We start from the raw sequence: 15,156 nt of genomic DNA, 5'->3' as shown, positions 1-15,156 counted from the left end.
TTCTTCAACCAGCAAATTTTCTGGAAGATAATTGATATGACAAGACCCTTTAGGGCAGGGGTCTCCAACCTTGGTCCCTTTAAGACTTATGGACTTCAACTCCCAGAGTCCCTCTGGGACTCAACTCTGGGAGTTGAAGTCCACAAGTCTTAAAAGAGCCAAGTTTGCAGACCCCTGGACTAGACATACCTAGTTCCCTCAGTCATCCATCACATGATTTAGCCTCTAGATTCCCCCCCCCACTTTTTTAAAAATGCCTTATTAAATTTGACCTGGCAATGGGAAGGGAAGTGCTGAGGCCGACCGGCTGGCTGAGAAAGTGCCAGTCAGCTCAACTATCTCGTTTCCTTCCTGTTCAGTGTGAGTATTGTGCCTCATCACAATGCACGCACCTCGCAAGTCCATTAAATTTTTGATATTTTTTTTTGTCTTGTGGATTTTTATTTTTTTTTGCAAATGTTTCTCTAATTTCTTATATTCCTCCTCCGACGTCTTTTGAGTTTGTCTATTCTGTTTATTCCTTTTTCCTATATAATAAGTCATTACCGGTCCTCTTATATCTGCTTTACTAGTATCCCGTACGTTTTGCAGTGATGTATCTTCTTTTCTATTTAAAGAAAAAGGCCAGTTCATTTTCCATATATTGTAAAAAGTCTTTTTCATTTAATAAATTTTGATTAAATGTCCATCTCCTTCTTTTTCTCTGCCCTTTCCATGTCATCTTTATTGGTTTGGGGGTCTCCCCATATATTTGCTTCTATATCAATCTTAAATTGCAACCTATGACCACTATTTGTGTTGTAAATGTTGTACCTTTGATGAAGGTATTTTTTTTTCTTTTATGTACACTGAGAGCATATGCACCAAAACAAATTCCTTGTGTGTCCAATCACACTTGGCCAATAAATTCTATTCTATTCTATTCTATTCTATTCTATTCTATTCTATTCTATTCTATTCTATTCTATTCTATTCTATTCTATTCTATTCTATTCTATTCTATTCTTATGTATCTTAGATATTAAATCTGTTGACATCCACATCATATCTATTCTTGACCACGATATATGCCTATTTGAATAGTCTGGTATCGGCACATTCCCCTATTGCTTTCAATAGGGCTATTGCCTTCAACAGGGCTACCATCCCTGTTCTGCAGAAATAAAGGCAACTTTTACATCACTTGGGTTTTTGCAGTCCATATTGTTGTGGCCCGCCAACAGAGCTGGCAGCAGAGTTGGGACAGTGAGGAGGTTGGGGAGGAACATGGGCCAGTCCTGGAGGCTGGGGAAGGCTCGGACGTGGGCTCTGCGTCGGAGGCAGAGAGGGGGCCAAGGCCGTCTGGCAGTTATCAGCTGTCTCTGGAGCTAGACAGCAGTGAGGCAGAGGAACAGCTGGAGCCTGTTCCCAAGGTGCGCATGCGCAGAGCTGCCAGGAGAAAAGAACAGCCAAGAAAGCAGGGTCGACTTGGGAGTAAAGCCACAGGTGGACAATGAATGGCCCCTCCCATACGAAATAAAAGAGGAGAGAAAGGGGAGTCGGCTTTTGCAGGAAACAATTTGTGCGTTCGGTCCGTTCCAATTCAGGAATGTGAAAATCTGTAAGTGAGTCTCAGAGACTCTGTGCCAAGTCTTTCCTTGCACAGCACTGCCGTTTGGAAACTATTTAGATAACAGCTTTCCAAGCTAGATAAGGCCTGTGGTCATTAAATTCTCCTTTGAAAGACTGGTTGCCAGGCCTTTGCTGAAGGTGAAGGAGAGGAATTCACATTCCTTTAATAAAAGGGGTTTTGTCGGGACCAGGATTCTGATTCGTGGTTTTTGGGGAAGCCTAGGTCAGAACACATATATGATAAACTTGGTTTCTAAGCTCAATCCCAGTTGGGAGACACTGAGGGGTGAAACAGAAGCAAAACAGATAAAAGGAAGTAAACAAAATTTGAGTTAGCCAGAGGACAGAGATGGGCAGATGGCCAAACTTTTAAAAATCTGGACTGTCTGACCTAGTTATGGAAGTGTACCAATCTACCATTCACCTAATTTAAATAGATTAACAATTATAACAAAGTTGGAAGGGACCTTGTAGGTCATCTAGACCAACCCTCCACCCAAGCAGGAGACCCTACATCATTGCTGACAGATGGCAGTCCAGTCTCTTCTTGAAAGCATCCAGTGATGAAGCTCCCACAACTTCCGAAGGCAACTTCTGTTCCATGGGTGGATTGTTCTCACTGTCAGAAAATTTCTCCTTATTTCCAGGTTGAATCTCTCCTTGATCAGTTTCCATCCATTATTCCTTGTCTGGCCTTTGGGTGTCTTGGGAAAAAGCTTGAACCCCTCCTCAGCCCCTCAAATAATGGAAGATTGCTATCATGTCTCCCCTGATCCTTCTCTTGACTGGACTAGGTTTTTGAACTCTTTATCATAACCATCCTGAAATGCTAGCGTCATCTACCTATTTGGCCAGCTCACTGCTTAGACCTAAAACCAAGATAATTTATGAACAAGTTTAAAAAAAACCCATCCTGTTCTGACAGAGTTGAGAATCCCTAAAACAAGACGAAGAAGATGGTTTAAAAAGGGCAGAATCGATGGTTGGGATAAAGTCCTTGTCTCTCCGGAAATGATGAGGCAGGAAGGAGGTCACATTCAGGGGTGGGCTTCAAAAATTTTAGCAAGGAGTTCTCTACCTGGTTGCTGGGTGGGCGTGGCCACGGTTGGCGTGTCCTAGTCGGCCCCCTGCACCACGGCGGGGTGGTGGTGTTTTTGCCCTCCCCAGACTCCAGAGGCTTTTCTTGAGCCTCCGGGAGGGCAAAAACAGCCTCCCCAGGCTCTGGAGGCCCTTCCCAAACTTCCAGTAGGCCTGTTTTTTGCCCTCCTCGAGCCTCTGCATGCGTCCTGCACTTACCTGCATCCAAAACGGGCTATGTGGGGACTCCTGGGAGGGGAGGGGAGGGGAGGGGAGGGTTGAGTGGGGCCAACCAGGAGTGGGATTTGGGGGTTCTCCGAACTGCATCGAATCTTAGCTAGAAGTTCTCCCGAACCCCTGCGAACCCCCAGCAGCCCCACCCCTGGTCCCGTTTATTCTGAGTGCTAACTCTGCAGAAAGCAGGAAGGAGCCTCTCTAACAGTGATTGGTCTCATTCGAGACAATGACGAATCCGCATATAGACGAGAGGTCGAACGACTAGCCTTGTGGTGCAACTAAAACAATCTGGAACTGAACACACTCAAAACTGTAGAAATGGTGGTAGACTTTAGGAAAAACCCTTCCATACTTCCACCTCTCACAATACTTGACAACACAGTATCAACAGTAGAAACCTTCAAATTTCTAGGTTCTATCATATCGCAAGATCTCAAATGGACAGCTAATATCAAAAACATCATTAAAAAAGGACAACAAAGAATGTTCTTTCTGCGCCAACTCAGTAAGCTCAAACTGCCCAAGGAGCTGCTGATCCAATTCTACAGAGGAATTATTGAGTCTGTCATTTGCACCTCTATAACTGTCTGGTTCGGTTCTGCAACCCAACAAGAAAAACACAGACTTCAGAGGATAATTAGAACTGCAGAAAAAACAATTGCTACCAACCTGCCTTCCATTGAGGACCTGTATACTGCACGAATCAAGAAGAGGGCCGTGAAAATATTTACAGATCCCTCACATCCTGGACATAAACTGTTTCAACCCCTACCCTCAAAACGACGCTATAGAGCACTGCACACCAGAACAACTAGACACAAGAACAGTTTTTTCCCGAAGGCCATCACTCTGCTAAACAAATAATTCCATCAACACTGTCAGACTATTTACTGAATCTGCACTACTATTAATCTTCTCATAGTTCCCATCACCAATCTCTTTCCACTTATGACTGTATGACTGTAACTTTGTTGCTGGCAATCCTTATGATTTATATTGATATATTGACCATCAATTGTGTTGTAAATGTTGTACCTTGATGAACGTATCTTTTCTTTTATGTACACTGAGAGCATATGCACCAAGACAAATTCCTTGGGTGTCCAATCACACTTGGCCAATAAATTCTATTCTAATTCTAATTCTAATTCTAACCCAGTTATCGGATGGAGAAATTCTAGCTTCACACAAAAATCCACGTGGGGAAGAGTGCGCCTTCGCTGGCATACCTGAATTTGAAGGACCACTAAATCAGCATCGAGAGTCCTCTTGGTCGGCAACATTTTGACGGATAATTCAATCTGCCTCTTCTTCTCGATTATCTTCAGTTTGAGATAGCGTATTTTCTCATCCATCACATTGATCTCGATGTCGCCGTTTCGGCTCATCATTTCCTGAATGTTGATCTTTTCGTAAAAAATACACACTTCCTCTTCGCGCTCGATGAGCTGGACGCCACTGTAATGAAACCCGAAGGAAAGGACTGTAAAGGTATATTATAAAAGATCTGATTCCCTGTAAGCTACCCTTCAAGCGGAATGCAGGTAGTCCTCGACTTACAACAGTTCACTTAGTGACCTGTTCAAAGTTACGACGGCGCTCAAAAAAGTGACGTACGACCATTTTTCACAGTTACAACCTTTGCAGTCTTCCCAGGGTCACGTGATCAAAATTCAAATGCTTGGCAACTGACTTATATTTATGACGGCTTTTGCGACCTTCTGGCAAGCAAAATCAACGGGGAGAGCCAGATTCACTTAACAACTGGGTTACCGACTTATTAACTGCAGTGATTCGCTTAAGAACTCTTGGCAACAAATGTCGTAAAATGGGGCAAATCTCACTTAACAAATGTCTCGCTTAACAACACAGAAATTTGGGGCTCGATTGTGGTCGTCGGTCGAGGACTACCTGTCTTAATAGTACATTTTTTTTTATTTATTTATTTACATTTATATCCCGCCCTTCTCCGAAGACTCAGGGCGGCTTACATTGTATAAGGCAATAGTCTCATTCTATTTGTATATTTATATACAAAGTCAACTTATTGCCCCCCCCAACGATCTGGGTCCTCATTTTACCTACCTTATAAAGGATAGAAGGCTGAGTCAACCTTGGGCCTGGTGGGACTCGAGCCTGCAGTAATTGCAAGCAGCTGTGTTTAATAACAGGCTATCTTACAGCCTGAGCCACCCACGGCTCAGCCTGTATTGTCCGTAAACTTTGAGTTTACTTTATTGTCAGTAAACTCAAAGATATTTTAATTAACAGGTGTTATTTTCTCTTCCTTTACATTTTGTATATTTAGGAATAATTTCAGGGCATTGGCTGGAATATCAACCGATTTTGGGAATCCAAATAATTAAAAGCAGAATGGCTGCTATTTTTTTGTTCTTTTTGTTCTGTCTCCGAACAAATGGACTCCTTGTTTAATTTTGCCAACAAAGGCATTCAAGGGCCCGCCTCCATACCTTTCATTTCGTCTCTGGACAGCCTTCTCGTACGTCTTACGCAACTGGACCATTTCTTCCTCAATCCGGGTGAGCGTGTTGGTCAGCCGTTCGACGTCCATCAGTTGCTGCTCCCGTTTCTCCTTCATATCCTGGACGGTCTGATAAACCTTGCAAACATCGCTCTGAATGCTGTCCTTGATCGCGACGTTGTTGGCGTACTTCATCTGATATTTCTGCAGTTTTCTAAAAGGCAACGGAAACATCAGAGCCACAATGGCACCGCAGGGGTTAGAATGCAGTACTGCAGGCTAATTCGGCCGACTGCCTGCAATTTGGCAGTTCAATCCTGACCGGCTCAAGGATTATCTGTATCTCGAACGCAATACTTATTAAATATCGAGAGAATAAATTGACTACTTTTTATAACCTTGTTCGCAATTTCTGTCAGAAGACTGCAGCAAGATCTTACATCAAAAGTACTGAGCAGGTAGTCCCCGATGTACAACAGTTCATTTTGTGACCGTTCAAAGTTACATCAGCACTGAAAAAAAGTAACTTAGGACCATTTTCACACTTGTGACCGTTGCAGCATCCCCTTGGTCACGTGATTTTCATTCGGATGCTTGACAACTGGTGTGTTCTGTCTCCTTCCCCACTTCAGACCCTCGAGCTGGCCTTCAGCCAGTGGATTCACGGCTCTTATCAGTCCTGGCAGAGAAATCGCAGCTGCCTGCCAAAGTTCAAACAAATGACTCACGTAGCAAGACTTTCAGCTCTTTTTGAAACGGATCAGCTAAACTTTTGCTTCCCGTGGAGTGAGAGCAGTCCCAAAGCGCCTTATATATCCTTTTGATGACACCGCCTCTTCTGAAGCGCGGGTCAAGCCAAGCTTGATTATTATTATCAGCTGGGTCTGAAGGTGTAGCCTGGGGAAGGGAGGAATCAGGGGATGACGGCTTCATTACGTCCTCCAACTGGTCTGGTTCTGGCTCCTGGAGCGAGCCAAAGGAATCGGTGCTCCCGAGGTAAGCCTTACCGGCCCTTCCCACTCACTCTCAGAGTCACTTTCAGGCATGGGGCCAGGTTCGGGGGCTGGAGTCACAACATGGTGATCCCCTTTTGCGACCTTCTGTCAAGCAAAATCAAAGGGGAAGCCAGATTCACTTAACAACCGTGTTAATAGCTGAACGACGGCAGTGATTTGCTTAGTAATTGTGGCAAGAAAAGTTGTAGAATAGCAATGGCACTTAACCCGCTTCACAGTGCTTTCCAGCCCTCTCTAAGCGGTTTACAGAGTCAGCCTATTGCCCCCCAACAATCTGGGTCCTCACTTTACCCACCTTGGAAGGATGGAAGGCTGAGTCAACCTTCAGCTGGTCAGGATTGAATTCCTGGCTGTAGGCAGAGTCAGCCTTCAATACTGCATTCTAACCACTGGGCCACCAGGAATAGGAATGAGAAAGGAAGAAAGGAGGGAGGGAGGGAGGGAGGGAGGGAGGATGGAAGCAAGGAAGCAAGGAAGGAAGGAAGGAAGGAAGGAAGGAAGGAAGGAAGGAAGGAAGGAAGGAAGGAAGGAAGAAATAGCAATAGCACCTAGACTTAAATACCACTTCATGGTGCTTTACAGCCCTCTCTAAGCGGTTTACAGAGTCAGCCTATTGCCCCCCAACAATCTGAGTCCTTGTTTTACCCACCCAGGAAGGATGGAAGGTTGAGTCAACCTTGAGCCTGGTGAGAATCGAACTGCCACATTGCAGGCAGCCGGCAGGCAGCAGCAGCCACCTGCAGTCCTGCACTCTGACCACTGTGCCACCATGGCGCAGAATGGGCCAAAACTCACTTAACCAACGTCTCGCTTAGCAACACAAATTCTGGGCTCAATTGTGGTCATATATCAAGGACTAGTTGTATATTTGAAAACACAAAAAAGCGAGTCCATTCTCCTGGTGTAATTAAAAGGAAGATATCTGCCAGCCTTCAGTACATTACAAAAATCTAATGGGCGGTGAACTGGTGATAACAATATGTGAAACCCACCGCTTGGGTCAAGCTATTCTCCAAAGCACCTGAGGGCAGGACAAGAAGCAAGGGTAGAAATTAATCGAGGAGAGAAGCGACCTAGAACTAAGGAGAAATTTCCTGACATTGAGAACAATCAATAAGTGGAACAACTTGCCTGCAGAAGTTGTAAATGCTCCAACACGGGAAGTTTTAAAGAATATGTTGGATAACCATTTGTCTGAAATGGTGTAGAGTCTCCTGCTCAAGCAGAGGGTTTGTCTAGAAGACCTTCAAGGTCCCTTCCAACCCTGTTATTCTGTTCCGTTCCATTCTGAAATTATTTTTTTCAGGTGCATTGTTCAACCCGAAATACTCACCTCTCTTTAATTACAGCATTGTTCCTTAGGATTTCCATCTCATTATCCAGCATTTTGACTTTGTCTTTAATTTCGTTGGTTTTCTGGCGAGCGCAGTGTACGAGGTTCACCAGCTTGTTTCTCTCGTGTCGCACGACGTCGTACAGTTTGGCAAATTCTTTCATCCTGAAATCCCCCCCAAAAAAATATTTTAAGGAAAACGTCGATGCATCAACTTCCTTTTCCCCCTGCCTCCGATATGATAACAGTAAACCCATTGAAACGATTTTCTTACTGTCTCTGAATTTCTCTCTGTTTCTTTGTGTGCTCCCTAATTTCAAAGTCTTTCGTTTTTATTTCTGCAATAATGTTATTCAGACGCACCTGAAAAAAAAGGACACACAGCAGGGGATATTGGGGAGCTGTTAAAATTGCAAGGGCGTTTCTGAAGTTCAAGGGGGGCAAAAATTAATGACAAAAATTACAGCATCATTCTGTATTTCCAAAATAGAATATTACGTTCTCAGAAAGAAAAACGGAACAAGGTTATCAGAAAAGCATGACTACAGATTAAAATGGAGCTCCAATGCTTTTGCATTCTGCACTACTGAGACCGGAAGGCAAATGTAACCCCAAAGGCAGGACGACCCCAACTTACGACAACCATTGAGCCCCCAATTTCTGTTGTTCAGTGAGACGTTTGTGAAGTAAGCTTTGCCTCAGCTTACGACCTTTCTCGCCACAGTTCTTAAGCAAATCTGTTGTGCCTCGCTCGCCCCCCTCTCCGCAGCCGGGCCCCTCTCGTCTCCTGCCAGACGCTGATAGTGCAGAAGAATGGCCTGACATGCCTCCAGCCCCCAGTCCTGGCACCATGCCCGGGCAAACGGAGCAGCTGGGCCCCTCCCCCACAGCATGTGAGCCTGGGGAGTGTGAAGCCAGTCACGAGCTGGAATTGCCGGCAGCTGGAGGCCGGAGGGACCCACGCTTCCGGAGAGTGGAGAGGTGACGTCAGCAAAAGGAAGGGAGGGGCAGGCCTGGATAAGTGCTGAGTCATGGAGCCACACCCCATGGCCTATATAAAGGATCTGCTTTCTGGCATTCTTTGAGTCAGGCGAAGTCTAACTTGGATTGCTGAAGTCACATCTTGGACTCCTGCCTGCCCTGAGAACTCTGACAGAACTTTGGCAAAGCTGCAGAGGCACGCTTGATACGGACTTCCCCGACCCGGCCGTCAGAGGAGTGGGACACGACAAAATCGTTGCAGTGGTTACATTAGTAACGCCGTGGTTAAGTGAATCTGGCTTTGCCCCCTTGACTTTGGTCGCGAAAGGGGATCACATGACACCCCCACCACCCTCCCGGGACGGACATTGCAACCGTCATAAATATGAGCCGGTTGCCAAGCGTCTGAATTTTGATCACGTGATCGGGGGGAATGCTTCAAAGCTCTTAAGTGTGAAAAACGGCCGTAAATCACATTTTTCAGTGCCCTTGTAACTTTGAATGGTCACTAAACAAACTGTTGGAAGTCAAGGATGACCTGTACTGAGACAGGAAGGCACATGTAAGGCAAAAGCAAGGGATATCTGTAAACATATTTTCCCTCTGATCCGGTAACTTGTAATTTGTAAATTATCCGGTTAGAGAGAAAGTGTGCTTAAAAAGGGAAAGGGAAAGGTTCCCTTCGCATATATGTGCTAGTCGTTCCTGACTCTAGGGGGCGGTGCTCATCTCTGTTTCAAAGCCGAAGAGCCAGCCCTGTCCAAGGATGTCTCCGTGGTCAAGTGACCGGCATGACTCAACGCCAAAGGCGCACGGAATGCTGTTCCCTTCCCACCAAAGGTGGTCCCTATTTTTTCTACTTGCATTTTTTACCTGCTTTCGAACTGCTAGGTTGGCAGAAGCTGGGACAAGTAATGGGAGCTCACCCCGTTACGCAGCAGCACTAGGGATTCGAACCGCTGAACTGCCAACCTTTCGATCGACAAGCTCAACGTCTTAGCCCCTGAACCACCATGTCCCTATAAAGTATGCTTACAGACAGACTTATAGGCTGTGAAAATATCTGCAGACCCCTCACATCCTGGACATAAATTGTTTCAACTTCTACCCTCAAAACAACTGTTATAGGGCACTGCGCACCAGAACAACTAGACACAAGGATAGTTTTTCCCCCATGCCATCACTCTGCTAAACAACTAATTCCCACAACACTATTTACTAAGACTGTATTGCTACTCTTCTTCTCATCCCTTCCTATTACCTATCTCCTTTTCTACTTATGACTATAACCAGGGATCGGCTTCACGTAATTTAACAACCGGTTCGCCCAGCACCAAAAATGTGACTGCGCACGCATGTGCACGGCCTTCTGCACATGCACTTTGCTCGCGCACGCAGCTTTCACTCATGCACGCGGCTTTAAAAAGCTCCGGGGCAGGAGGGCGGGCTCAACCGCAGGTTACAACTACCGGTTCTCCTGAACCGGTCTGAACCAGCTGAATCCCACCCCTGACTATTGTTGCTTGTATCTTTTCGATTTATATTGTTTTACTTAGTTTCCTAGTATGATTTATGTCGATTGCTTATTTAGTATCCTATGACTATCACTAAGGGTTGTATCTTAGGATTCATGATGAATGTTTATTTGGGATGACTATAATCATGATTTATCACTTATAGCTTGTATGTAAGTGATACATGATTTATCACTTATAGCTTGTATGTACATTGAGAGCTTATGCACTGAAGACAAATGCTTTGTGGTTTGTTTGTTTTTTGAATTTATATCCCGCCCTTCTCCGAAAACTCAGGGCGGCTTACACTGTGTTAAGCAATAGTCTTCATCCATTTGCATATTATATACAAAGTCAACTTTTATTGCCCCCAACAATCTGGGTCCTCATTTTACCTACCTTATAAAGGATGGAAGGCTGAGTCAACCTTGGGCCTGGTGGGACCTGAACTTGCAGTAATTGCAAGCAGCTGTGTTAATAACAGACAGACTTAGTCTGCTGAGCCACCAGAGGCCCGTCCAATCACACTTGGCCAATAAAGAATTCTTTCTTCTATTCTATATTGGAAGTCAGAATGATCATCCCCACTGACATGTTCAGAGAGACCTAGTATCTCTAGTCTCATCTCATAAGAAATCATGGATTTCGGATACAGCACGGAGACAGCTTTGGTCGCGTTGGTGGATGATCTCTGGAGGGCCAGAGACAGGGGTTATTCCTCTGCCCTGGTCCTATTAGACCTCTCAGCGGCTTTCGATACCATCGACCATGGTATCCTGCTGCACCGGTTGGAGGGATTGGGAGTGGGAGGCACCGTTTATCGGTGGTTCTCCTCCTATCTCTCTGACCGGTCGCAGACGGTGTTGACAGGGGGGCAGAGGTCGACCGCGAGACACCTCACTTGTGGGGTGCCGCAGGGGTCGATTCTCTCACCCCCCCTGTTCAACATCTATATGAAGCCGTTGGGTGAGATCATCAGTGCTTTGGGGTGAGATATCAACTGTACGCTGATGATACTTAGCTGTACTTTTCCACCCCGGGCCACCCCAACGAAACTGTCGAAGTGTTTGGAAGCCGTAAGGGTCTGGATGGGGAGGAACAGGCTCAAGCTCAATCCCTCCAAGACGGAGTGGCTGTGGATGACTGTTGGGGGGCGAGTTATTGGCCCCAAAGGAGAGAGTGCGCAACTTGGGTGTTCTCCTGGATGCACGGCTGTCGTTTGAAGATCATTTGGCGGCTGTCTCCAGGAGAGCCTTTCACCAGGTTCGCCAGTTGCGCCCCTTCCTTGATCGGGATGCCCTATGCACAGTCATTCATGCTCTTGTTACCTCCCGCCTGGATTATTGCAATGTTCTCTACATGGGGCTCCCCTTGAGATGCACTTGGAGGCTTCAGTTGGTCCAGAATGCAGCTGCGCGGGTGATAGAGGGAGTCTCACGTAGCTCCCATGTGACACCTCTCCTGCGCAGACTGCACTGGCTTCCTGTTGCCTTTCAGGTGCATTTCAAGGTTCTGGTTACCACCTTTAAAGCGCTCCATGGCTTGGGACCTGGGTACTTACGGGACCGCCTTCTGTTACCTCATGCCTCCCACCGACCAGACGCTCACAGAGAGGGCCTTCTCAGGGTGCCGTCCGCCAGACAATGCCGGCTGACGGCCCCCAGAGGAAGATCCTTCTCTGTGGGGGCCCCCACTCTTTGGAACGAACTCCCCCCTGGTTTACACCAAATACCTGACCTTCGGACTTTTCGCCGCGAACTGAAAACATATCTGTTTGTTCGTGCGGGGCTTTCTTAAATTATTTAGTTCTGACTTTTAAATTTCTCTTTGGTTTTAATTGGGTTTTTTTAGATTCTTAATTATTTTAAATTCGGCCATATTGTATAATAAGTTTTTTAACTGTATTTTAACTGTATATTGTTTTGCTTTTTATTCTGGCTGTACACCGCCCTGAGTCCTTCGGGAGAAGGGCGGTTTATAAATCTAATAAATAATAATAATAATAATAATAATGGACTTAACAAAGCTAACACAGGTAGGCCTCGCAGAAAAAAAATTGACTTACCTAGCAACTCGTTGCAGTCCTAATTCTGGTGATTTCCCACACGGGGCAAGTGAATGCAGTAGAGGAAGAAGAACAATGATATTACATATTATGAGTTTAGACTTGCCAGCGATCTAGATTTGCAAGAGGCGTGGTGCGCCGTTGTTTCGGTGATGAAAAGGAACAGGAAGATATTACGAGCGAGTCAAAAATCTACTCTATAGAGCAGGGGTGTCAAACTCGAGACTTGCAAGGCCAGATCCGGCTCGCGGGGCCGCCCTGGAAACAGCGAAGGACTGGCCCACGGTGCCTCTGCCAACGAAAATGGAGCTCTGTTTTCGCTCGCAGAGGCTCGCAGAAGCTGTTGCAGCCAAACACAGAGCTCGCGAGGGCCGTGTGCGGCTCTGCCGAGCTCCATTTTTGCTGGCAGAGGGTTGCAGGAGGCCGTCGTGGCCGAAAAGGGAGCTTGGGAGCCCGTTTTCACTGGCAGAGCACTCGGGCCGCCACAGGTGGCCCACCCTGACCATGCACCCCCCCCCACATTAACCCTGCTGTGGTTCTCAATGAAATCGAGTTTGACACCCCTGCTATAGAGATATGGAATCTCCGGGTGACCCAAGATAGAAGGACCAAGTTAGATGCTCCCTGGAGTTTCCTCACCTGAGCTTTCAAGAAATCCTTTGATTTTTGTTCCCTCTCATCCGCCTTGAGCTGGGTCATACGGATCAAGTTATTGAACTCTTCCCTGTAATGCTCCTGAGCCCCAATAAGTTGGTCTTCCTCAGCGATGCACTGATCGAGAAGCCGCAATTCGGAATCGGTGGATGTTTTCTAGGGAGAAAATATCAGAGGACAATCCCAGAATGGGAGATGTTTAATAAATATCTACAGAAGAGAGTATTCAGGCCTGAGGAACTAAACAGTGGAGTCCTTGGTGCTCTCTTGAATTTGGTTGTTTTCTTAGATGTTTTAAATGACCCCAAATAGGTAACATCATTAACACGGATGATGTTAGCTAGTTTGGTAATGAAACATCTGCAAGAAAACCACCAGGTTCAGAGAACACCAAGGACCCCTCGTGTCAAACCTGAACTACAAATAGTCTCCTTTATTAGTATCTCTCTATCTTTTATGTACACTGAGAGCATATGTACCAAGACAAATTCCTTGTGTGTCCAATCACACTTGGCCAATAAAAAATTCTATTCTATTCTATTCTATTCTATTCTATTCTATTCTATTCTATTCTATTCTATTCTATTCTATTCTATTCTATCTATCTATCTATCTATCTATCTATCTATCTATCTATCTATCTATCTATCTATCTATCTATCTATCCATCCACCCACCCACCCACCCATCTATCATCTGCCATCTGTCATTTATTTGTCAATCTCTCTTCCTCCCTCTCTCCCAACATCCATCCATCCATCCATCCATCCATCCACCATTGTCTGTCTGTCTGTCTCTCTTATCTCTCTCCGTCCTTCCTTCTGCACCCATCCATCCATCATCTGTCATCTCTCTCATCTATCTATCTATCTATCATCTATCTATCTATCATCTATATCTATCATCTATCTTGTATCTTCTATCTATCTATCTATCTATCTATCTATCTATCTATCTATCTATCTATCTATCTATCTATCTGTCTGTCTGTCTGTCTATTTATCTAATATATCTATCTATCTATCATCTATATCTATCATCTATCTTCTATCTTCTATTTATCTATCTATCTATCTATCTTCTTCTATCTATCTATCTATCTATCTATCTATCTATCTATCTATCTATCTATCTATCTATCTATCTATCATTTATCTAATATATCTATCTATCTATCATCCTAACAAATTATTTCCTAACAAATATACGCTCACTTGCAAATAAGATGGATGAAATACTCCTCTTAAACAAATACTATTCTGATTTTCGCAATTCAGCAGTCCTATGCTTCTCTGAAACCTGGTTAAATGAATCAATTGAAAATAGCAGCCTGAACATTCCAGGATTTCAAATTGAACGGTCAGACAGGATTCCAGAAACATCTGGTAAAAAGAAAGGAGGAGGCTTATGCCTATATATTAATTCAACCTGGTGTCAAGATTTTAACATAATTTACAAATTCTGTGACAACAATTTAGAGACTCTAATTATCAACTGCAAACCTTACTATTCGCCTCGTGAATTTTCCTCATTTCTTCTAATTGCTGTTTATGTCCCACCACAAGCCTGTGTAAACGAGGCATTACGAACTCTAGCTGACCAAATCATGGAGGCTGAAGCCAAACACCCTGATTCACTGGCCATTGTTTTGGGAGATCTAAACAAGGCAAACTTAAGGAAAGAACTACCAAAATACTTTCAGCATGTCAATTGTCCCACCAGAGGCAAGAATACTCTAGACCACTGCTACACAACACTAAAAGACGTGCAGCTGTAGGACACTCTGATCATTGCATGATTCACCTTGTACCTGCTTACAGGCAAAGACTTAAAGCCATAAAACCAATAATTAAATCAGTGAAAACCTGGACGGAGGAATCAGAATTAAAGCTACAGGCATGTTTTGACTGCACTGATTGGAATATTTTTAAAGATACCTCTGCAGACCTGGATGAACTCACAGATACTGTAACATCATATGTCAGCTTCTGTGAAGACCTATGTGTACCTACAAGGAACTTGCGAATACACAGTAATAACAAACCTTGGTTTACACCTAAACTTAAGCAGCTACGACATTCCAAAGAGGAAGCCTACAGAAAAGGTGATAAAATGCTGTACAATCAGGCCAGAAATGCACTAACAAGGGAGATAAGAGCAGCAAAAAGAAGCTACTCTGAAAAGCT

General features: G+C 44.8%; 1 protein-coding gene across 1 annotated transcript in view; it reads right to left on the bottom strand.

Annotated features, from left to right (window-relative positions):
* The window catches only part of CCDC146 (coiled-coil domain containing 146), a 129,620-nt gene that overhangs the window by 17,025 nt on the left and 97,439 nt on the right, over positions 1-15,156 (bottom strand). The window contains exons 11-15 of the mRNA XM_058189538.1: positions 12,956-13,126; positions 8,031-8,119; positions 7,757-7,921; positions 5,397-5,621; positions 4,155-4,383 (exon numbers count right to left, since the gene is read on the bottom strand). Coding sequence (XP_058045521.1) covers positions 4,155-4,383; positions 5,397-5,621; positions 7,757-7,921; positions 8,031-8,119; positions 12,956-13,126 — 879 coding nt within the window. The remainder of the gene's footprint in view (positions 1-4,154; positions 4,384-5,396; positions 5,622-7,756; positions 7,922-8,030; positions 8,120-12,955; positions 13,127-15,156) is intronic.

This window comes from Ahaetulla prasina, chromosome 7 (assembly GCF_028640845.1).
Source record: "Ahaetulla prasina isolate Xishuangbanna chromosome 7, ASM2864084v1, whole genome shotgun sequence".
In the NCBI taxonomy this organism is placed as follows: domain Eukaryota; kingdom Metazoa; phylum Chordata; class Lepidosauria; order Squamata; family Colubridae; genus Ahaetulla; species Ahaetulla prasina.
The sequence above is the reverse complement of the archived record's forward strand: the minus strand, read 5'-3'. Positions and strand labels throughout refer to the sequence as shown.